Source organism: Canis aureus, chromosome 17 (genome assembly GCF_053574225.1).
Source record: "Canis aureus isolate CA01 chromosome 17, VMU_Caureus_v.1.0, whole genome shotgun sequence".
Taxonomy (NCBI): Eukaryota; Metazoa; Chordata; class Mammalia; order Carnivora; family Canidae; genus Canis; species Canis aureus.
The window spans coordinates 61202118-61225876 of NC_135627.1; the positions used below are offsets into that span (position 1 = coordinate 61202118).

The 23759-nt window shown below is 51.1% G+C and overlaps 1 protein-coding gene and 1 long non-coding RNA gene across 2 annotated transcripts; one reads left to right on the forward strand and one right to left on the reverse strand.

Moving 5' to 3' along the window:
* Window positions 1–610: 610 nt before the first annotated feature.
* LOC144288134 (uncharacterized) lies at window positions 611–17394 on the reverse strand. Its single transcript, XR_013356135.1, has 3 exons — window positions 17174–17394; window positions 5093–5209; window positions 611–987 (listed from the first exon to the last, which is right to left on the reverse strand). It is a non-coding gene; the product is annotated as an uncharacterized LOC144288134 (long non-coding RNA).
* Window positions 17248–22449, forward strand: CCDC70 (coiled-coil domain containing 70). Its single transcript, XM_077855845.1, has 2 exons — window positions 17248–17466; window positions 21589–22449. Exon 2 carries the CDS (start codon window positions 21659–21661, stop codon window positions 22325–22327), a length of 669 nt encoding a protein of 222 aa, XP_077711971.1. The 5' UTR covers window positions 17248–17466; window positions 21589–21658; the 3' UTR covers window positions 22328–22449.
* The last annotated feature ends 1310 nt before the right edge of the window (window positions 22450–23759 follow it).

A 23759-nucleotide genomic window follows, 5' to 3' on the forward strand; every position in this document is an offset into this window, starting at 1 on the left:
CAAGTACCGCATCTGGTCCCTGCAGGGAGCCTGCCTCTCCCTCTGCCTGGGTCTCTGCGTCTCTCTCTGTGTCTCGTAAATAAATAAAATTTGAAAACAGAAGAGACACCTTTCTGGTTGCCTCCTTGGTCCCTTGCGGCCTATGGGCTTGCATGGCCTGGTGGGTCTCCTGGAACCAAGGTCCTGAAGGGCAGCTCCACTTGCTTCCCGGGTTTCCCTCTGTGCACAGGAACCCGAGCGGAGTGGGGGTGGGGGGGAGGGCCAGGAAGGCTGCAGAGGGGAGACGGGGGGGGGGGGGTGCAGGGGGGCAGAGGGGAGGAAGGGAAAGGGGAGGGGAGGCAGGCAGGAGCAGGGAGGAGGGGAGGGGAGGCAGGGATCCCAATCAGAAGGCCCCCCTCGAGCGATGACATGTGTGAGAGGAGATGCTGAGCTGTGTGAGCCTCAGTTTCCCCTCTGCGCAGCGCTGGGCCTGCCCAGTCCCCTGCACAGGAGTGAGGAGGAGGCAAGGAGTGGCGCGTGCGAGCCCCGGAGCAGGTGTCCGTGTGCCCGCGGCCGGTGGCCGTCCACCATCCTGGGAGGCCGCAGGGACGGAGGAGCACACGGCTTCGCTTTATTTTTTATTTCTTATTGTGGCAGAGTGTACATGACAAAAAATTCACCACATTCATCACTTTTAAGTGCAGAGTTCACGCCCGGCCACCCTGTCCCCCGCAGGCCACATCCCCGCCACCGCACTCTCCGATTCCTATGACCTGGCCCGGCCAAGGTGCCTCACTGTAGCGGGGTCACCGGACCGCTCACAGCGGGTGGGCGCCCTTGGCGCGATGTCCTCAGCCTCCCCGTGTGGAAGCTCGTCAGAAGGTTCTCTCGGGGTTCGACGAGCTTCCATGGTGAACACGCCATGCGCTGCTTCTGCACCCGCCTGTGAGGACACGGCTCCGTCCCCATCCCGGTGTCACGGGCCCGTGGGAGACACCTGCGCCCTGCCTGTGGGGTGGAGAACGGGAGGTGGACCGGCTGGAAAGGCCCCTGTCCCGCCGCGGCCCCGGCCGCCCCTCCCCCCCCGGCCCTGCCGACACCTGCCACCTGGGCTTCTGGGCCGGGGCTTGGAGCTCCACCCGGCCCGCGTGAGGTGGCGCCTGGTCCGCAGCACCTTTCCTTGCTCTGCACCTGTGCCAGCAGCTGCCCCGTGACGTGGGCGCCCCCGCTGGCGGCGAGGTGCAGGCCCCGCGCGGCGATGCCGAGGGCCGCTTGCTCCGGGCCGAGCCCGCCTGCGCCTCGCGTGCCGCCCGCTCTGCTGCCCTCAGCTCCTCGGTCCCCTGAGCCGGTCCCGAAGGCTCGGCCACCGACGTCAGCAGGGGCTGTGGGTCCGTCGGGCTCGGAGCACCAGGCCCCCCCCCGGGGGGAGGGGACGACAGCTGTTCTCCCAGCTGCGCTACACTTGGTCACTTGGCAAAGCGAACCGTCAGGTGACTGGTCTTGGCGCTTGGCTTCCCGGTGCGCCGCCCAGGCCCACCCGAGAGCGTGCTGCCAAGGTGACTCCTACGGATGCTGCGCAGATTTGGAGGCAAATGCTTGACGGATGGAAGTTCGTGGCCCAGCGAGTGGGACAGAGCAGGTGCGAGGCAGACGGGGGCACGGGTGACCTGGGGTCACATACCCGGGGACACGTCCCAAGCAGACGCTCAGTTCAGCGCTGGTCCCTTTGGGGCCTGGGGGGTGCGGTAGGGGGAGCTTTGTGGTCTCACTTCAGCCCCCAACTCCTCTTGCGTGCTCAGCCACAGGCGAGTGTCGCTGCGGTAGCATCACAGGCGGTTCTGAAGCAGCTACTTTAGGGGAACAGGGGGTGTCGGGCTGCGGATTGGTGCCTTCGCAGCCGTGTAGCCAAGCCGCGTCCCGGGCAGGCTCCACGGAAAGCCAGGCCCAAGAGGCAGGCCCTGGGGTCCCGAGGGCCAGCGGGGCGGGAGGGACCCAGGCAGTAGGGGGCCCCTCGGGAGCGGGGGCCTGGTCCGCGGGGCCCACGGGGCCAGCCTGAGCCGGGGTGGCTGTGCCGGGCTCTCCTCCCGACTCGGCCAAGCTGAGGAGCCGTGTGGGGGCAGAGGGTACCTACCGTGCCTCGCCTGGGCTGTGGCCACCTGGCACCGGCTCTCTGCAGGCCTGGCCTGACCCCCTCCCTGCCCTGGCGCCCTGGGCCGTGAGCCACCCTGGCTTCTCTGCAAACACACTTACAAACTGTACATGCATCTGGAAACGCCTCCTATTAATATGACTATTGGCCGTGGAGACATCCAGACTGTTTTAAAGCTGAAATCCTCAAATCAAGAAAAGAAGAGTAAAATAGTCGCTTGGGAGCAGCCCATCAGACCGCAGCTCTTGCAGTCGTGGGGAAAATCGTCACAAGGCTGGAGGGGCCAGAGCCACTCACCAAGGGGCTGTCCCGGGCGGGAGTGTCCAAACCCCGTGTGGATGGCGTCGGGCGCCTTTTGTTCCATTTTGGTTTTGGTGTTTTACCCCAGGGACGATGTGCATCTCGTCGTCAATGGCATCTCCCTTGCGCTTTGGTTGTTGAGAAAGTTCAAAGGCAGATTTGAGTCCAGGACGCAGTAGGGAAATCAGGCAACCAAGGGTCGAGACTGGTCTGGGAAGACCCCAAACCTCATGGGCAGCCTTGACATCTGTGAGCCTCACAGGGCTCAGAGGACTTACCGTGAGCTCCTTGCTCCCACCACATGTGGCCCCTCCCCCCTGGGGAGGCCCAGGTCCCGCTCGTCCCCACCTGGTCCTCGCTGTGATGGGTTTCACCTCCCTACTGGCTCAACACATGACTCAGACAGGCCGTCACATCCTCCCACCAGGACCCGGGGCTACGTCACCCCACAGTACTAGAGTGCGAGCCCTGGAGGCCTGGATGTCCGCTCCGTCCCTGTGGCTCTGCCTAGCTCGCTGTCCTCCCCCCGGGCTTGAGCACAGGTGACTCATGAACCACCATCATCCTCGACGCCTGTGCAGTGTCAAGTGTTGTGTGTGCAGCCATCTCCTACTATGTAGGGCCGGGGACCCCTCTCACAATGTGGTGAATAGAAGGCAATCAGCAGAGGGACATTTTGGGGGGTGCTGAGGGGCTCAGCTGGGTGAGCGGGGTCCTGGAGCCTGCTTGTCCCTCTCCCCCTGCCCCTCCCCCCGCTCATGTTCTCTCTCTCTCAAATAAATATCTTTAAAGAGAGAGAGAGAGAGAGGGACCCTTGAGGAGCATCTGCCTTCAGCCCAGGGCATGACCCTGGGGTCCCAGGATCGAGTCCCACGTTGGGCTCCCAGCATGGAGCCTGCTTCTCCCTCTGCCTGTGTCTCTGCCTCTTTCTCTCTCTCTGTGTCTCTCATGAATAAATAATAAATAAAATCTTTAAAAAAAAAGCAAACTAGCAAAAGAAAGTTGTAGAAAAAACAACAGAAGGTGTATTTGAGAGACACCCACCTCCTGTTTCGTGTCTGCTGGCAATTGCAAAAGGCTCCTACGGTGGCCAGGGTCAGTGGGCCGACCCGAATCGTGAACTACTGAAACGTGATCTTTATAAAAGAGAGATTTGCTTTCTTCTTCTTCTTCTTCTTCTTCTTCTTCTTCTTCTTCTTTTAAAGATTTATTTATTTATTTTATGATAGACATAGAGAGAGAGAGGCAGAGACACAGGCAGAGGGAGAAGCAGGCTCCATGCACCAGGAGCCCGATGCGGGACTTGATCCTGGGAGCCCAGGATCGCACCCTGGGCCAAAGGCAGGCGCCAAACCACTGAGCCACCCAGGGATCCCCCAGTTTGCTTTCTTCTTGGTCCTATACTCATAAAACGAGAGATCACCACTAGAATCGATAAGGATTTTCTATTAATTCATTTTTCTAGAATCCACCCTGAATGCATTTGCCCACCCGAGGATTGTGAGTTTTATGGAGCAAAACTTGCCTCGCACAGCCCCCCCCTCCCCCCGCAGCTGTTGGCCTCTGTGCGCAGCCCGTACCCGTGGGAGTCCCCCTGGAAGAAGGAACGAGAGCAGCATCCCCAGGCCCGAGGATGATCCCCCGGGGTAACCGGGGAAGGCGCAGGGGAGCAGCTGCCCCAGGTTTATTTCATCGACAATGGAAAATGACCCCACGGAAATGAAGCACATGATTCATCTGCACAAAAATGAAAGTTGCCGACCGCTTTGCCTCGTCTCACACTGAAACTGATGGAAATAACGTGCAATCTTGGGGGGTGGGCATCACGGTGCCCTCGGGGTCGCAACACGAAAGAACGGCTCGGGTTCCGCCTGTGTCTCCCACGGAGTCCGCGTCCCTGGGGACCTTTGTCCTGCATCCTCAACAGACCCTGGGATAGTCCTGATGGCTCGCGGAGGCTGGGCTGGGGACCACGGACGGGCTTGGGCCCCGTGAAATGGTTCCACTTGTACCGCTTTCACCTGCGTCTCTGTAGGTTCAAGCAAAGAATAGGAACAGTGCGGTTCTGAGCACGCCGCCCGGGGTAGCAGGTGAAGTGCAGGGGCTCAACGTCTACTTCGCGTTTCCTACAGCTTTTTCTTGAAATGACTGATGACCCTTTCCGTGTGGATCTGGTTTCTGCCTTCTCATCACACCGGGAAGGTTCGGAGGTCGTCGTGTGCGTCTCCCCAGGACGGCTGGCCCTCTGCGTCCCCCTCGGCCGGGCGCTCTGGTTGTGCAGGTGGAGGCCGCCCGTGCGACACCAGTGTGGCGTGTGTGCCCGGTGGGCTCTGCATTACGACTGTGCGCTTGTTCTGCTCTTCTGCGCTCAGGAAGCCCAGACGAAGGAAACGATCCCAACGAGGAGTCCCACAGACGACACGCAGGACCCTGGACGATCTGAGCGTCATCTCTGGGCCACGCCAGCTCTCCAGAGAACCGCGGTCGGGGACCATCTGCCTTGGCCCGGACGTGCACCCTGCCATAGCCGCCTGACCATCCATCGACGGACGCCCTCATAAATTAGAATTCGGAGACCGCTGGTCATCGGGTAGCATGCTGACGCCGCCACCCACACGTTCCCTCGGTGAGTGGGTGCGCAGCAATACGGTCGCGCAGACTTACCCCGAGTTTCTCCGCAGGGGACATATTTTTTTTCCCTCCAAGGAAAATGTGCAGCTCATTGCTGATTATCATATTTCCCTTCCGTCTTTGGTGGCAAGGAAACTCAACGCCAAATATCTAGTCCAAAAAAGAAAGAAATAAAAATAAAAATAAAAATAAATAAATTAAAATAAATGTTAAAAATAAATAAAAAACAAATATCTAGTCCAGGTTTTAGTAATTATTAAGGGCCTAGAACCACCACTGCCCCTTGCAAAGGGGAGTGGGCACACATGGGAATGATCGCCTTTCTTTGTCACTCGTCTGGGGTGCAGATCTAGGGTGTCTGTGGGGGGAGAAAACGGGGTTGAAAACTGCTTTCTAGTCATCCTAGTTCTTCCTATAGTCCTATTCTTTTTGACTGTATACTTTCCTTCGATTTTATCATCTCAAATACAGCATTAAAAGACTCTCCCAAACTGTTGGGAAACAAGATATAAACAGAGAAAGAAGTGAGGGGAGGAAATAAGTCCTTCTACCAAGCCGTTTCTGGGAAAGGGAATATTTTGCCACTTTCAGGAGCCTTTTGGGTAAGTCATCACATAAACCAGGATAGAGATCTCTGCAGCGCTCGGGGATAGTCGTGCCCATCAGAGAGCCGCAGTCTCCAACAGTCGAGACCTGGCTACCGGCGTACCCAATGCACAAGATTTTATTTATTCATGAGAGACACAGGGACAGACAGAGAGAGAGGCAGAGACACAGGCAAAGGGAGAAGCAGGCTCCATGCAGGGAGCCCGACATGGGACTCGATCCTGGGACCCGGGGTCACGACCTGGGCCGGAGGTGGTGCTGAACCACTGAGCCATTGGGCTGCCTGGAATAAATAAAATCTTAAAAATAAAATGTGTGAAAGAAACGCCTTCTCCCTTCGGGACCAATCTGGCCCAAGCGGCCGGGCTGTGGCTGGGTTGCAGCGAGCCCCCGCGTGCCCCTGCGTGCCCTAGCCCCTGGTGGGTAGCCGGGCTGTGTGACTGCTCCAGCCCAGGCGCCAGGGTCACTTCAGGGCCAAAGCACTTAGAGATGGGCACGTGCATGACCTTCATTTTCTTCCCCTGCTTTGACCTCCTGGAACCCACGGGGTGAGATGGTCAGTGCTCGAGGCCGGGGTCGTTGGGGTGTGACGTCCCCGCCCGGCCCTGCGGAGTCCCCCGGAGCCCTGGGGCGGCCCCTAACCCACGACAGGACTTTCATGAGCAAGACATATGCCTTCACGGTGCAGAGCCGCTGAGCCTGCGGGGTCAATTCGCTCCTGCAGGACGGTCGCCATCCCGATCGACGCATCTGTCAGCGGAGTCCAAGGCAGGGGATGCTCGCTGTAAAATCAACGGCTTCGGTTCAAACGACATTTAACGTTTTAGCTCTGTTTTTTTTTTTTTTTTTTTTTTTTCTTTTTAGCTCTGGTTTGGTTTTTGTTTCCCATGAATGCCTTGGCACGTCAAGGAGACATGCCACGTCCCCATGGTGCTACCATATAAGGTTCCCGGGCCTACAGAGACCTACAGATCCTGAGCCGGGGTCCAGCCAGGTGTGAGCACTGCCCCCATCGTCAGCAGTGGAGGGTCGCCCCCCAGGTGTCCCAACGCCCGGTGGAACCCACGCCCGGACGGAGATACTTTCCAAGGCTCGGTGCAGCCTTTTCCCACAAAGACATTTTATTTTATTTTATTTTATTTTATTTTATTTTATTTTATTTTATTTTATTTTATTATTTTATTTATTATTTTATTTTATTTTATTTTTTCCACAAAGAACTTCAAGTGCCAGATGCCAAAGTCCGTGGAGATGAGCTGCCTTTCAGTCCAGACGAACGTTGAGTAGCGACCTCGGTGTCTGCTCCTTGCTGACGGCCAGGACAGCTGCTGCTCGCGGGAGGGCCCAGCAGTGCGGCTTCTAGTCAATCCAACACAAGCGTCCTTCCCCTGGGTTCTCCATGTATTGCTTGGTACCTGCCTTGCCTCTAGGTTTGCTTCGGTCTGAAAAGACCGAAGAGGATCACTTGCTCACAGTGATCCTCTTTAGGCTTTATTGGAGGGCCCCGTACTATGGGGTTTGTAAAATTATTCCTTACATGCTTTATTGTGATGAAAACAAAGATAACACACTATTTTGTCACTGGAACCATTTCTACACGTACGGTTCTGTGGCACGAACAGCATCCCAACTCCTGCGCATCCGTCATCGCATCTAGTTCCAGGACTTTCTCAACGCCCTGAACAGAAGGTCGTTAACGACGGGGCGGCAGCTCCCCAGTGCCCTCTTCCTGCAGTGAATGCAGTGATGTGAGTCGGTGATGTCGCTGGGACCGGCCTTGTAGGTTCCTGCTTCACTCAAGCAGCCTTGTTAGTGAATGAGCTCTTCCAGTTAAGTCATTTTCCACATAACTAAACCACGGGATCCAAAACCTTTTTTTTTTTAATCTCCATAAAAATCTATCTTTTAGGGGCAGCCCCGGGTGGCTTAGCGGTTTAGCGCCACCTTCAGCCCAGGGCGTGACACCAGGTCCCGGAATCGAGTCCTGAGTCGGGCTCCCTGCATGGAGCCTGCTTCTCCCTCTGCCTGGGTCTCTGCCTCTCTCTCTCTCTCTCTCTCTCTGTGTCTCTCATGAATAAATAAATAAAATCTTTAAGAAAAAATCTTTTATTTGATAGGTTTTGCATAGGACATTTTTGTTTTCTCAGGACACTCCTGAGTTCCTACGCAGGGCATACCTAACGTCTTAGAAGGTCTCCTCGGGACAGCAGAGCCGTATGACACATTTATTTTTGAACTCCCTGAATGATGACGGCTTCGGGCCTACTGAAATGGTGGGTTCTCCATCTTTCCACGAAACGGCCCTAGACCTTTTCTTTTTTTAATATTTTATTTATTTTTCATGAGAGATGCAGGCAGAGGGAGAAGCATGGTGGGACTCCCTGCAGGGAGCCCGACGCAGAACTTGATCCCAGGACCCCGGGGTCACGCCCTGGGCCAAAGGTGGCGCTAAACCTCTGAGCCACCCGGGAACCCCCGGCCCTAGACCTTTTAGCTATTTGAGTTCGGCGCAATTTTCAGAGTTTTATTTTTTGCTCTTTTCTTTCCCACCAAGCTGTCAGCTGTTGTTTGTTTCACATCTAAGGTACTAGTTGGTGTTACTTTCTTTGTTTTTTAGTATTGAGTTGCCTTTTTTTTTTTTTTTTTGCAGAGCTAAATTTAATAAAATAAAATTAACCATCTTTCAGGTGAAGTATTCTGTGGCATTGAATGTGATCACTGTATAACTGCCACCTCTATCCGGTTCCAAAATGTTTTCATCACCCCAGGGGGAAACCTCAAACCCATTAAGCAATCAGGGGGCTGGGGTCTCTTCAACGACCCCTATGCCCTCTTAGTTTCTCCTCTGGGGGGCTGCGACCTTGGGCCCTACAACACCCGCTCCACTGAAGTAGGGCTGGCTAGGTTCTGCGTGCAGGGCCCAGGGGCCCCACTGGTGACAGTCAAGGCCATGAGGTTAATCTCACTACCACGTGACAATGATTGCTAGCTCCTCAGGGAGCTTCCCACCCCGACACCTCACACTTCTAGATCATCGAGGTTCCTTAATACATGTGACTTTCAGACGACACGTCAGAGCCCTGCCCATGACCATGCGTTCCTCCCACTGCTCACGACAGGCTTCCAGGTGGGAACCTGGGGCTGCGAGGGGCCTCGGCCCCCAACCTGGTCCACAGGTTCCAGACTCCCCCAGCCACAGACTTCTTAGCTACGGACCCTGCCCCGGACATGCTGCATCCGTGTCCCCAGGGTAGCACCTGCAAGCCTGTCTTTCTAGAACGTCCAACCATGCGATTCTGAGATGACTAATACGTGTTTGGAAATCCTCAGTCCCACAGCTCTTCCTGGCACAGCTTCATGTTTAAGGACGGAGCGCCGCTGTCCCACGGCGGGAGGCTGACCTGGGGCGTCCACCCCCAGCATCTGCTAACCTGGGGCGCCCACACCCGGGCAGCTGCTCACCTGTGAAGGCGCCAGTCATTGCAGCACCTGGAAGGCCAAGCGTGCAAAGCCGGGTGGGCTGTAAGGAGGAGGAGCGGGCACAGGTTGGAGCCCCCAGGGTCTCATTTCCGTTGCCCTGTCCTCACCTAGGCATTGAGGGCGGGGCCGGACCCTACCTGCTTTGCTGGCAGAGTGGATCCTCCCGTGACGGTGCTGCCGTCGAAGACCCACATTTCCTGCAGCAGCTCTCTGCACCCTGGCGGCTCCCAGGCTGCCTGGAGCTGCGTGCTCGCCTGGCCAGGCCAGGCGGTCCGGCCGGTCACCCAGCAGCTGGGGGGCTGCGGGCAGCTGAGGTGACCCCCCAGGGCCTCACGTTCTTTGGTCAGAGCAGGCGCACACGGCAGCTGGGTGCAGGGCAGTGTCGGGTCAGGCAACTATTGCCTTTGTGGTTTCTTGGCTCCCGGCCTGCGAGGAGGCCTGCACACACAGGTCTGGCCTGGCCAGCCTTCTTCGGCCCTGCGTGGACGCCCTTGGGTGGGCCTGTCCCCAGCTCCCACTGGGAGGGGCGACAGCCGTCCAGGAATCCCGTGGTTCCGACGCCCCGGAGACCAGAGGGCATCGTGGGGCGCGGGCCTGTGGCTCCCTCAGCGCTCACTCCTGTCTCTCCAGGCGATCACCCCATGTTTGCGCAGGTCTCCCCACCGGGCCACCTGCCCGCACAGGCTGACTCCGCTGGGCTGGACGGGGCGGGAGGCTTAGCCCTGGACTACTCTGCAGGGAGACATTCCTGAATGTGTTATCATTCGTGGGTAAGCTTGTGGCTTGGGCCAAGCGGACTCAAGCAGAGAAAAGAGGAAGAAACGTCTGTCACTCTTCAGATAAAACTTCTGGTAGCAAGGCTTCCCCGTCCCGGACACTGGTGTGCCGGCCTCGTGCTCCGGCGGCTGCCGTCGAGCCCCCGAGAAGGGCAGTCGGCCCGAGCGCACCCCAGGGAAGGCAGAAAGGACAGACCAGAGGAGACGAGGTCCTCGGTGGCGTTTGTCACCCACGGAATCACACACCAGGAAGCTGAACTCCGGGACCTGCCGCTGATATGAACCAGTAAATCCTCTTTATTCATTAAGCCAGTCAGAGCTGAGATTTCTATTCCTTACACCAAACCCTCGGGAATTATTCATCTGCAAGGTGCATTCCAGTTTCAGATTGTCAAAGATCTCGGGTTTGTCTGTGAATCCCAGTCATCTCCTTTTTGTTTGTTTGTTAAGATTTTATTTATTTATTCCTGAGAGACACACACAGAGAGAGAAGTATGATGTCAAACTTTTGGATTTTTGCCAATCTGATAGGTTGGAAATAAAATATTTATATTAAATTGCATTTAAGTGTTGATTGGGAATTTTTTCCTAGAGTCTGTAATCAATTTATTCGTAGCCTTTGGTCATTTATCTATCAGGTCGTCTTTTTCTGCTTGATTTCAGGAGCTCTTTGTAAAATGGGCGAGCATGGCAGGACCAAACAAAGTCTCTGCCTTCACAAGGCCAAAGACTTCCCATGAATGATCTCTTTCTATGACTGGTGCTGCTAGAAAGAATTCTCTTCCTTCAATACAGAGACTGAGGCCATGGACAGCAATGATTGATTATCTTGTCATTGTCTTCATCTGTGAGCAATTTTCCGGTTTGACCTACTCTTCCAGGAAAATAATCTCTATTCCTAACAGAATAAATCAATTTCCAAAAAGAGAGGAATGTGCACTCTTGCGGTTATTAAAAATCATGTTCTCAGAAATATTTAAAGAAATGGGGAAGTGCTTATGATGTATTGTTACATAAAAAGGCAAGCCACAAAGCACTGTGCACAGCATAAAACCAGTCGCATAGGATATATCTAGCCATTAGCATAGGAGAAAAAGTGGAAGATTACACCCCAAATGTTAATAGTGGTTACCTCTGAGCACTGAGATTATGGATGATTTTAATTTTCTTCTTCAACCTTGCTCTATTTCTTAATATTTTTTTTTTTACAATGAACATGTATTGTTCTGAAAATTGGCAATACTGGCAATATTATTTTTCAAAATAATAAGATTGAACAAAATTTAAGCTAAACTTTCTGTCTTGAGGGAACAGGAGCTGTTGGTTGGGTGCAAAGTAAGTGATACTAGGGGAAAGTTTATCCTTTTCAATCCTGTGAGCTCACTGATGCTCAGGATCTAGATATTTTCAGTACTCCAGTCACATTCAACAATAATAAGTTTATTTGCTATTTCCCCCAGAGACTGTAAGGTGGGTTTTCTTTTTACGATTTTATTTATTTACTCATGAGAGACACAGAGAGAGGCAGAGACACGGGCAGAGGAAGAAGCAGGCTCCATGCAGGGAGCCCGACGTGGGACTGGATCCCAGGACCCTGGGGTCACGCCCTGAGCCAAAGGCAGACCCTCAACCCCTGAGCCACACAGGTGCCCCAAGGCTGTAAGGTTTATTTGGAACAGCCAACATTTTATAAATTGTGAATTGCTGAGGATCCCCAGCTCATCTAAATCAACTCCATCTCAATTTCAAATTTCTAATCAGGGCCTGGTCATTTTCCAGGCCCTGAAGCCAGGTACCATAGACTTGCCCATCTTCCTCCATCTTCATCCCACACAACTGTTCTGATCACCTAATGAGTCTTTCTTTGAAATATTTCTTGTAGCTATTTATTCCTCTGATGTCCCAGCTACAATACCCATCATGATTCAGACTACCTGTTGCCTTCATTATCACTGCAATCTTCTCCATTAGAGAGACATGTATTTTGAACAAAACTGCCTAGGTTTAAATACGGGCTCTACTTCTGCATGACTTCAGGCAAGTTTCTTAATTTCTATATGCATTTCTTTCTTCATCTATAAAATGGAGATAGCAATAATTTCTAATTTATTTATTTGTTGTGAAGAAATACGTGTAAAAGCACTTAGAACGGCAACTGGGCACATAGTTAATGATCAATAAATCTTAGCAATATCAATTATATTATCAATTTATTTGCATTTGCTTTGGGCCTCTTGGCTAGGCCAACAATCTTGAGTTATATCATGTCACTCCTTTGGTTATAAGCTCCCCCATATGAGTTTTGTCCTGGGAGTGGCTGACCAGGTTGTTTGAGACAACATATCCAGCTGGGAACAAGTAGAAGTGCTGGACATCTCAGAAATATCTAGTCAGAGAGAATTTTTGAGAGCAAGATCTGAAAAAGGAATGCAGTAAAGGTGAATGACATTTGAAACTGATTCCAAAAGTGAAAGCAGTAAATGAAAAGCTGGAAAGTATGAGCAGAGGTTTCAGCAACATAAAAAGGTTTAGATGGATAAAATTAGAGCTCTGAACCTCTGGAAAAAGAGAGCATCAGTAAAAGTAACCTATCATATAAGAAAACAAGTTTTGACAGATAGCCAAGATGGAAAAACAGATAGAGATCCACAGAAGATCTGGATCATTTAAATGATAAGACATACACTTTGAACTATTATTAATATGTTCATGGGATTAAAAAATCAAGGCGAATAAACATGGCAAAAGCCCCCGTGAAAATGATGTGAAACAATTACATGGATATTCCAGACCTGAATGATATCCAACAAATTAAAGTAAAGGCTGAACAGATAAGTTGATCAGCAGATTAGACACAGCTAAAGACACAATAATGAATTGGAATATAGTGAAGCAGAAAACACACAGACTAAACCACAGAGTTAAAAAAAAATGAATATAGAAAAGAGCATAATAAACATAAGGGACCCAGCAAAAATATTTAACTATATGTTATTGGAAATGGAAGAAAGAGGAAATTGAGAAGAGGTATTTGAAGAGATATGGCCAAGAATGTTTCTAAAATGATAAAAATCATACAGGATATGCTTCAAATTCCAAGCATGACAAATACAAAGTAAAGCATATTTAATTACACAAAATAAAACTGTTGAAGATAAAAGGCAAAGTCTTAATAGCAGCTGAAAACAAAACAAAACAAAAAGCATACTTACTTTAAAAAAAAAAAACTTAAATTGATGATGACTTTTCACAGAACAGTGAAAGCCAGAATAACAACTAAACTAGACTTCTCTAACCAGTGGAAATATACTTTGAAAATGCAGGTAAATGGGATCATAAAGGATTGTATGTCTGAATAAAAGAATAAAGTTACCGATTTTTTAAAAAGACTTTATTTATTTATTCATGAGAGACACACACACAGAGGCAGAGACACAGGCAGAGGGAGAAGCAGGGAGACTGATGTGGGACTCGATCCCGGGACTCTGGGGTCATGCCCTGGGCCAAAAGCAGATGCTCAACGTCTTGAGACACCCAGGCATCCCTACTGATGTTTGAACTTCAGGGTTGAGTAGCTCCAAAGTACATTTTCTTCCTTTTTGTCAAGAATTTAGAACCAATGTCATGATAATACAGATTCATCAGAGACAAATGCTGATTTTGTCATCAGTATGTTTACAGAAGTTAAAATTCATTTCTTAAAATGTTTTGAAATCCTATAACCATGAAATACTCAATACTATGAAGATCAAAAAAATGAAAGGCTTATTTATTTACGCCACAGTAGAAACACGTTAAGCAAACCATTTTATAAATAAAATCTGTTAGATGGTATAAAAAGTGAAGGCAAAATAAAAGTATTTTCAACAAATAAGTGCTGAGAGTAGTCATCACAGGATCCATAATAAAGGAAACCTAAAGGGTGTGATTTTGGGGGGCAGAAGAAAATATCTCAAAGAGAAGCATAGAGGTGCAGCAAGAAATGAAGAGTGCCAGAAAGGATAAAAATACATGTAATTATAAATAAGTATTGACTTTACAAACAGTAATTGTAAAGCCTTCCGGAGTCTTAAATGTATGTAGAATTAAAATTCATGCAACAAAATGTAAAAAATGAGAGGGAGGGATGTAAATGGAGCTAAAATCTTTTAAGGTTGTAGCATTATCAGCAATGTGATAAAGGTAAAAATATATATTGAACTTTAATAGTTCAAGGATGCCTATCTTAATCTCTAGGATAATTACTAAAAGATTATATAACTAATGAAATAATAAAGAGAAATGGAATAAGAAATTACTCTGAAAGAAAAAAGAAAAAATAACGCTGAATAAGTGAGTCTAGGGGAAAAAAATGCTAAGATGAAAGACCCAAATTGAAATATACCTCAGTAATGATATTAAATGTGAATATAAAGTAATACTCCAATGAGATGACAAACTGTTTCAGAGTGGAAAAAAACAAAACTTGATTATATGCTACTCACAAGAACAGCACTTTAAATATAAGGTCACAGAAAAGTTGAAATGGAAAGATAGAAAAGATATACCATGCCAACATGAAAAAAAGGTGATGTGCCATCCTGATATCAAAGTAAAGCTTAAGAAAAGAAACATTACCAAAAATAAAGAGGGGCATTTCATAAAGATAAAAGTTAATACGCTAAGAAAACATAACAATTGTAATTATGCATGTACCTAATAACTTAGCCTCAAAGTATATAAAGCAAAAACTGACAGAACCGGAAGGAGAAATAGATCTATAGGTATACGCTCTCAGTAACCGATAGAACAGACAGTATAAAAATCAACAAAGATATAGATAATTAGAATATTTTTAATAATAATTAAAAACTTAACCTAGTTTATATGTAGAGAGAACATGGCATCAAACAACTGAAGAAGGCCAATTATTTTTGAGTGAACATGGAACATTTATCAAAATTTAATACATGCAGGGCCATAAAGGAAGTCTTGACAAATTAAAATAATTGAAATGATACAAAGTATACAAACCATATACTTTATATAGAACACAGATTATAGTGGAATTGAGCTAGAAATCAATAACATAAAGGAAATTGGAAAATACCCGTATTTGGGCAGCCGGGGTGGCTCAGTGGTTTAGCACTGCCTTCAGCCCAGGGTGTGATCCTGGAGACGGCAAACAAGTCCCATGTCGGGTTCCCTGCATGGACCCTGCTTCTCCCTCTGCTTGTGTCTCTGCCTCTCTCTCTGTGTCTCTCATGAATAAATAAATAAAGTCTTTTAAAAAAATGAAAATACCCGTATTTGAAATTAAGCAACATATTTATACATAGCCAGTGGGTCAAAGAAGAAATTACGATAAACATCGGAAAATAGTTTGATAGTTAAAATGTGACATATCAAAACATGTGAGATCCAAGTAAGTGTGTTTATAGGGAAACTGATAGTCTTCAGTACATATATTAGAAAAGAATAATGATTAAAACCGATGATTGGGACCTCTAGAATGGCCAAGTAAGGAGGTAGGTTGGGTTTGGAGCCCCCGAAAATCCCATCTCCAAACTATCATTACCATTTGACTAATCTGGCAGTTCAATGAAAAGCTCCCCTCTACAGGACTTGTCATTATTGGACCTAAGTCAATGCCTATTTTGTGCAAATAGCCCTATCCTCAGGGCATTTGCCAAAAAAAAAAAAAAAATAGTGGAATTTTTTTAATATCTCCATTTCCTGAGGCAGTGTTAACAGTTGGAGCTAATAAGAAGCTGAGCAATAACCGAAAAGGGAAAACTGGGGAATAATATGGAGACTCTGAAAAGTTCTAACATATGAGAATCTTGAAGGTCACATGTATGTGACTGTATACGTGTCCGTGAAAGACCTAAGGTCACGGTCTTTCACCTCTGGCTGACCCTGAGGTCTCGCACAAGCAAAGAAGTGAAGGCTAACACAGAATTGTAAACCACCTGCATGAGCCCTGAAGGCACGAGGCAACACACACACCTGTACCCAGTCCCCCAGCAAAGAAAGGGAGACTTACCACTTCAAGGAAATCCCTTAGTTTAATCATTAACTGACCACTAGGCTGAGCAAGCTGACTTCAGTGGCCACACGACAAAAAATGTAGACTTTTCAGAACTCATCCAGGAAAGTCACTAGATAAATAGTAACTACAACAACAAAAAAGAAACAACAAACCTGAGGAGGGGGATTTTCATTTCTAGGGCTGCCATGTTATATTATTTGTATTATAATTTTATTATTTAAGGTGATATTATTTAAAATTATATTATTTTCAATGTCCAATTTCAACTAAAACAAGACACACAGAGAGGAAAGAACTGTTTACACATGGGAGGAAAAATGGTCAATAGAAACTGTTATTTTGAGCTATTCTCTTTTGGGTTAGAAATTATCTCTGAGGAAGGGGAATGATGATGGTATTCCCAGACCAAGATTTTACATCAACTATTACAAATATGGTCAAAGAGAGGTGCCTAGGTGGCTCATTTGGATAAGTGTTTGCCTTCGGCTCAGGTCGTGATCTCAGGGTTCTGGGGTGGAGCCCTGCATCTGGCTTCCTGCTCAGTGGGGAGCCTGCCTCTCCCTCTGCCCCTCCCCCACTCATTTTCTCTCTCTCTCTCTCTCTCTCTCTCTCTCTCTGGCTGGCTGTCTCTATCAAATAGATAAATAAAGTCTTAAAAAATATATGGTCAAAGAACTAAAAGAAACCATGCTTGAAGAACCAAAGAAAAGCATGAGCACTGTGCTTCACCAAATAAAGAATATCAATAAATAGATAGAAATCATTTAAAAATAAAAATCAAATAGAAAGTCTGGACCTGAAAACGAAAAATAGAGGGGATCAAAATCGACTTGACCTGGTGGAAGAAAGAATCAGTAGACTTGAAGACAGATCACTTGAGATTACCCAGTCTAATCAAAAGAAAGAAAAAGGAATGAAGGAAGGTGCACAGAGCCTCAGAGAGCTGCAGGACGCCATCAAGCTACTAACTTCCATATAGAAGGAATCCTAGAGGAAGATTAAAGAAAGCGGAAGAAAGAATATTTGAAGAGATAATGGCCAGAGCTTCTCAAATTTGAGGAAAATCTGCACCAAATCTGTATCTCCGAGAAGCTCAACAAACTGCAAGTAATATAAACACGAAGAGAGCCACGCACAGGTGCGTCATAGTCAAGCCGTCAAAAGCCGAGACAGCATCTCGAGCGACGAGGGCAGCGGGAGAAGGGATGCAGCCCTACTAACCCCCAACTGTGACTGGACTTCCAGAAGGCGGCAGCCGGACACAATCCAGGTGGAATGTGAGGTAACAATCGTTTGCGAGTCGTTGGTGGCCACCCCACCGGTGCAAAGATAAAGACGGGGAAGTCCTTGTCTCTGCCCCTCAGTGTCTCTCCCTTCCTGGCCCTCCCTGCCCTGTGGTCAGGCCTGAGAGGGCCCAGGGGTCACAGCCGGCAGCATCAGGGCTCTGTGAGGTGACAATGACTGCCTGCCCTCTGAGGGCCACAGGCCTTGCCCAGTTGGGAAACAGCTAAGCAGTAAGTAACTGTTGCCTTTCGTATTGGTTCCAAGCATAGAGTTTTATATGACATTTTCCTTTAAAGTAAGTTCCTGTCCTGAAGTGTAATAGTGAAGATTAGGCGTGTCCCTTTGACTCACGGTTTTCTGTCCCTGTAGATACACATTCACAGTCTTGTGTTATGTTTTATACCTGAATATGCGTTTGAATATCTTATGCTTTATATCTAAATAGACACCCAATACGTATTGGATATTGTACTTAATTTATCTCTTCCTCAAAGATAATTTGGTTGTGAGCAAAACTTGCGGATGAATTTTTCTCTAACGTTCGAACCCAGAGACTCCCCTTCATTCGGCTGCCATTTACTTAACCTGTACTGTGTACCAGGCGTTGCCCTGGATGCTGGGGGCGGGGATGGGAGACAAAGTGTCCCCAGTGGGACAGGAGGGGCATCGGCTCAGTCTGAGCTTGGAGGCAGGAGTGTCAGGCGAGGCTGCTAGGGATGGTGACGAGTCCTGAAGGGTTGGCTCGGGGAGGGGAGTTGGGGTTGAGCAGGCTGTCCAGGGAGACGGAGCAGCCTGGCGGACTGAGGGGCCATGTGTGGCCAGGGCCCAGGCATCGGGGATGGGGGCTGAGAGAGAGGGCAAAGTGTTTCTGTTCAGCGAGCACCTGCCCTGTGCCAGGTACCGAGCCAGGCACTAGACACGTGGGACCAGAGCGAGGCCCGGTGTCATCGAAGCCCCGGGAAGGAGCCCCAAACGGACCAATGTCCGCACGGCCCGGAAGTCAGGGAGGACAAAGGGCCGAGTAGCAAGTGAGCTTGACAAGACGGTTTCGGGGAGTAAGGGGGCCAGAGGTGGGGGGCGGGGGAGGTGAACCCGCAGCGCAGCTCGGGCTGCCCTCGGGGGAGGACCGGCCAGGGAGCTGGGGGCCCACTGGGGGGCCAGCTGGACCTGGAGGAGCTGCAGTGAGGGTGCAGCGGCCCAGCCCAGCAGAGGGAGCAGCTGCAGGGACAGGGCCAGCGTCCAAATTGCTTAATGTCATCCTTAAGTCATCACCTGTAGTGCCCCTCCTGACTCGTACACACATGTTCCTAGTGCAAACCCCGGCCCGATGGTGTTCACAGGCAGCCCCGCTCGAGGACGTACAGCGCTTCCAGCACTTACCAGCAGAATCCTGATTCACCCCTTTAATTATTTATATGGGTTTGTAGCCTACTCAAGCCTGAGTTACATAATGGGGTTAACCAAGGTGCCGACCCCACAGTCCAGTTGAGAGGATGCAACAGGGGAAGCCAGTGAATGCCCCCTGTGACAGGGCTGAGTACGTGTACGGGTGGCTGACGCTGTTACTGACTTTATCATCAGAAGGCTGGTTGCTGCTGACAGCGATCCGGGACCCCAGCTGACCCCCTAGGGTTCCCTAACCCACGTCAGCAAAGGCTTGTCGGGGGCCTGCTTTGTGCTCTCGTAGAGGGCAGGAATAAACGTAGGGCCTTGGAGAAGGAGTACTTTCTCCCACCTCGAGAAACAGTTACATAAATGGGACCAATAACCATAATGCAACATAGAAAAAGTTCCAAAATTCAATGAAACTCAGTTCAACTCAACCTATATTTTCACCAATCATGTCCTATGCCCATAGCTTCCTGTTAGAGACCGGGTTACGGGGCGGCAGCAGGGCACGCCCACACCTCTAGTTCCAACCGGGCACAACCAGTAAATAAGGGGAGTCAGTAGACACTGTAGTAGCAAGGAGGTGGTGATTAGCTGTGTCTGGAGGGTCCAAGTAGCTTTTTTTTTTAAGATTTTATTTATTCATGAGAGACACAGAGAGAGAGAGAGAGGCAGAGACCCCGACGGAGGGAGAAGCAGGCTCCATGCAGGGAGCCCAAGGTGGGACTTGATCCCGGGACTCCAGGACCACGCCCTGAGCTGAAGGCAGATGCTAAACCACTGAGACACCCAGGGATACCCCCCCCCCCTTTTTTAGGACTTCTTTATTTATTTAAGAGAGACGGAGAAAGAGAGAGCGAGCGAGAACACACACACACGGCGGGGCGGGGCGGAGGGAGAGAGCATCCCAAGGAGACTCCTCATTGAGCACCAAGCCCGATGCTCCTTCTCACAACCCTGAGATCACAACCTGAGCCAAAAACCAAGAATCTGTCACTTAACTGACTGGCCACCTGGGTGCCATGGAGGGTCCAAGTAACTGTCAGAGGGGACGGCGTGGACAGGAATTCTAGCCCACGATGGAGGGGAAGGCGACCTGTGCAGAGGATGCAGCCCATTCCTTGGCTCAGAGGCAGGGGCCGAGGGTCTTGTCCGCAGAACTGGATGTAGCCTGTTCTTACTGACACTTAGCTTTGGGGACAGTGGGAAAGTAAAGGGAATGACAAGCAGGACTAAGGTCGCAGAGGCCTTCATTCGGGTGTTTGGATTTGACCTCTGGGGTCTTTGGAGCTTTGTGAGCAGGTGTGATGTGATGCGTTTTAGAAACGCTCCGGGGCTACGCAGGGGCAGACGGGAGGGTAAGGGTAAGGCCAGTCCCAGAGACACCGCTGCGGCTGTCACAGGCTCCTGGCCCGAACCGGTGAGCAGGGGCTGTGCTTTCAACACACGTTCACTGGGATGGCTGACGAGCAATCCGGAGTCTGCTGACGCTCCATTGCGTGGTGCTCGGCGAGGCCCACCCAGAAAGTCCCAAATGGGAATCAGGGTCCTCAGCAGGTGCATGCACCCCTGCCCTCCAGGCTTCTCCCCGTTATCCCGTGTCCAGCCCTTGTCACCCTTTGTCACCCCTTGTCGTTCCTGGAGTGTCTGTGGATAGGCCTGACGGTTGCCGCATCTCATACCTCAGCTACGGGACAAGGCGTTCCTCTTTCGGCTCCGTCCTGTTCTTTCCCTTTCTTTTCTTTCTTACCTTTCCTTCCTTTCTCCCGAGCTTATATTTTATTGTGAAATATAATACATTTACTGGAGTACGTAAAGTAGACACGTGCATCTTAGCCCATTTTTATAGGGAACACACATGCAACCAGCACCCAAGTAAAGAAATAGGATCGCCGGCCCCTCGGAAGGCCCTCGTGTCCTCGCCTAGTCACGCCCTTACCATCACCCCTGCACCAGCAGCCACCTTCGGGACTTACGGGATTCACTTCCTCGCTGTGCCTTTTTGTGTTATCACCTATGTATATTTCCATAAACAGTAGATTTTTGCCTGTTTGGGAAGTTTGTTTTTTGAAATTCGTTGATCCTGCTTCTTTCTTTCAACATTGTGTTTATAGGACTCACCCGCACTGTTGCACATAGCTATGCTATCCATTGACGAATATACTACCATTTTTATTATTTTTTTAAATATTTTTTTAATTTATTCATGAGAGACCCAGAGAGAGAGAGAGAGAGGCAGAGACACAGGCAGAGGGAGAAGCAGGCTCCATTCAGGGAGCCTGATGTGGGACTTGATCCTGGGTCTCCAGGATCTGGCCCTGGGCTGCAGGCAGCACTAAACCGCTGAGCCACCTGGGCTGCCCCTATACTACCACTTTTAAATTCCATCCTATTGTGAGGCTCATTGGATTGTTTCCAGCATTGAGCTTTTCTGAACAAAGCTCTGTAAACATCCTTTTTTTTTTTTTTTAAGATTTTATTTATTTATTCATGAGAGACATGGAGAGAGGCAGAGACACAGGCAGAGGGAGAAGCAGGCTCCATTCAGGGAGCCCGATGCAGGACTCGATCCTGGGACCCCGGGGTCACGCCCTGGGCCAAAGGCAGGTGCTCCACCGCTGAGCCCCCCAGACGCCCCTTCATAAACATTCTTGTTCCTGCATCCGGGGCCTGAGTCATAAGTTCCTCAGGGGACATGATCTGGAAGTGCAGCTGCTGGGTTACGAAGTGTCCTCCCTGTGGGTCAGAATCGCCCCATGTTGTGAGAGCTCCTCTTTCCCATTCCCTCGCCAAAATCGGCATGGTCTCTCGCCTTACTGTTTTGAGCCTCGGTTCCCAAAAAAAGACTCTTCTACTAAAATAGGCCCCCTAGGTCAGTGGGTCTCACCCTCCGTTTCCCAGGCCCACGGGCTTGTTCTCTGGCGTGTGATACTCACGACCGTGTCTTCTGTGGTGCCCCGCAGGGTTTGACCAGCTGCCCTGGACGTGGCCGGCAGCCCTGTCCTCCGCCCCCCATTCCGGCTGCCTGAGAAGATGTTTCCCTTCAAGGTGCGCAAATGGACGGGGCTGGCTTGCCTCCGGGCCGCGGTGGGCTCCTCACCCAACATTCGCCAGAAGAAACTAATCCACAAGCTGCAGGAGGAAAAGGTTTTCCGGGAAGAGATGAAAATTTTTCGCGAGAAAATAGAAGACTTCAGGGAGGAGATGTGGAACTTCCGAGGCAAGATCCGTGCTTTCCGGGGTCAGATCGTGGGCTTTTGGGAGGAGGAGAGACCTTTCTGGGAAGAGGAGAAAACCTTCTGGAAAGAGGAAAAAACCTTCTGGGAAATGGAAAAGTCCTTCCGAGAAGAAGAGAAGACCTTTTGGATGAAGTACCGAACCTTTTGGAAGGAGGACAAGGCCTTTTGGAAAGAGGACACCGCCTTATGGGAAAGAGACCGGAACCTTCTTCAGGAGGACAAGGCCTTGTGGGAGGAAGAGAAAGCCCTATGGGTCGAGGAAAGAGCTCTTCTGGAGGAGGAGAAGGCGCTGTGGGAGGACAAGAAGTCCCTCTGGGAGGAAGAGAACGCCCTCTGGGAGGAGGAGAAGGCATTCTGGGTGGAAGGCGGTGGCCCTTTTGCTGAGGGGCAGGTCCCTGACAACAGGCCCGGTGTCGTCGACGGGGGGCCGCCGTCACCAGCCTTCCCCCGGGGCAGAGCATGAGCACACGGGGCCCTGCTGGACGACGTGCAAGTCCAGGGGCGGGAGGAAGAGGCACTTCTCGGTCTCCTTGCTTCAAAGAGCTAATAAAGTCCCGAGGCGACGTTTGGGAAAACGTCTTCCAAGAGGCCGCTGCCTGTTGTGGTTCCTGTGATCCTGAGGCCACGTGCCCGCCCCGCGTGCCCGCCTCTGCACACAGCTTGCGCCTGGGCCCCGGCGAGCCCCGCACGGGGGAGTGGGTGTGAACCGAGAGCCTCCGGCTGCTCTTGAGAGTCCGCGTGGGAGGGGAGAGAGGCCGAGCCACCTGAGCCACGCACGCCCCGGATGAGCCTCCGTGGGACGCTCACTCCCGTCCGAGCCGTGTCCGTGGCCTGGGGTGGCAGCTCGGGGCCCTGAAGCGCTGGCTGGGCTCCCTCCCCCCTCCTGCAGGCCCGCACCTGCACCTGCACCTGCACCTGCCGCCCGGCCCGCAGCGGGAGGTGGGCTCCGGGTGCCCACGGGGCAGCCACGCGGACCCTGCCCATGTCTTCCCACCCACTGGGGCGTCACGGTGCCGTCAGCTTAGGTTCCTCTCCTTCCATTGTTTTAAAATCAAAACGCCCCAGGGAGGTCCTACCTTCCCTGAGTGTACACAGGTGTGACCCGCTGCTTACACACCCAATGTCTCCAGGGCCAGATGGTCTCCATGGAAGGGTATGGAGAGGACTGGATCATGGGTGTCGGAAGCATCAAGGCTCACGCCTGCTTCCCCCTTTCCGAGGCCGGGCCCCAGTTGTTATCAAGGCACCTGCCTACCTTGCTCTGTGCGCCCCCCCTTGCCGAGCTCTCTCCCACTCCCAGCTCACCCAGCCGTCCGCACAGCTGCCCGGGCTGGCGGGGAAGGCACGTAAGCCCACGCACAGATGTGGAGACCAAGACCCGAGAGGCGCGGTGACTCGGCATGGTCGGGCAGGCAGCCAGCGGAAGGGCTACCGGTAGGGCCCACGCGGCTTCCTGGTCCCCCGCCTTCCCTGAGACCTGCTCCGGGGCGAGGAATGGGGCCGTGGGGCAGCTCAGCCAATAAGGCGTCAGGCCTTGGGTGAGCTCTACAGCACTCCGTATCTTCACTGAGGTTTGGGGTGGCAGTGGGGGGACGGGGAGAGCAGAGGGTGGGCCCGGGGGGGCTGAGCAAGCCCTCCTTGCTTCGGGAGAGGGGGCTCGCCCCAGGAGCAGCCAGGCCTTCAGGTCCCTCTGGGAATGTCGGGTTTCTGGCAGGACCTCTGCTTCCCAGGGTCGGGGCCAGGCAGTGGGAGCAGCTTCCTCCTTTATCACCCATGCTGCCTGGCACCGTCAGCTCCCCCATGGGCCCCTGGACGGGGACCTCAGCCCGCTGTGGGAACCAGGTGCCGGCGTGGAGAATCAGACTCCGGGGACGCGGCTGGGTGGCCCGACTCAA

Excerpts from the sequence above, each read along its gene's own strand:
- CCDC70 (XM_077855845.1), top strand. The coding sequence starts at position 21,659 with ATGTTTCCCTTCAAGGTGCGCAAATGGACGGGGCTGGCTTGCCTCCGG.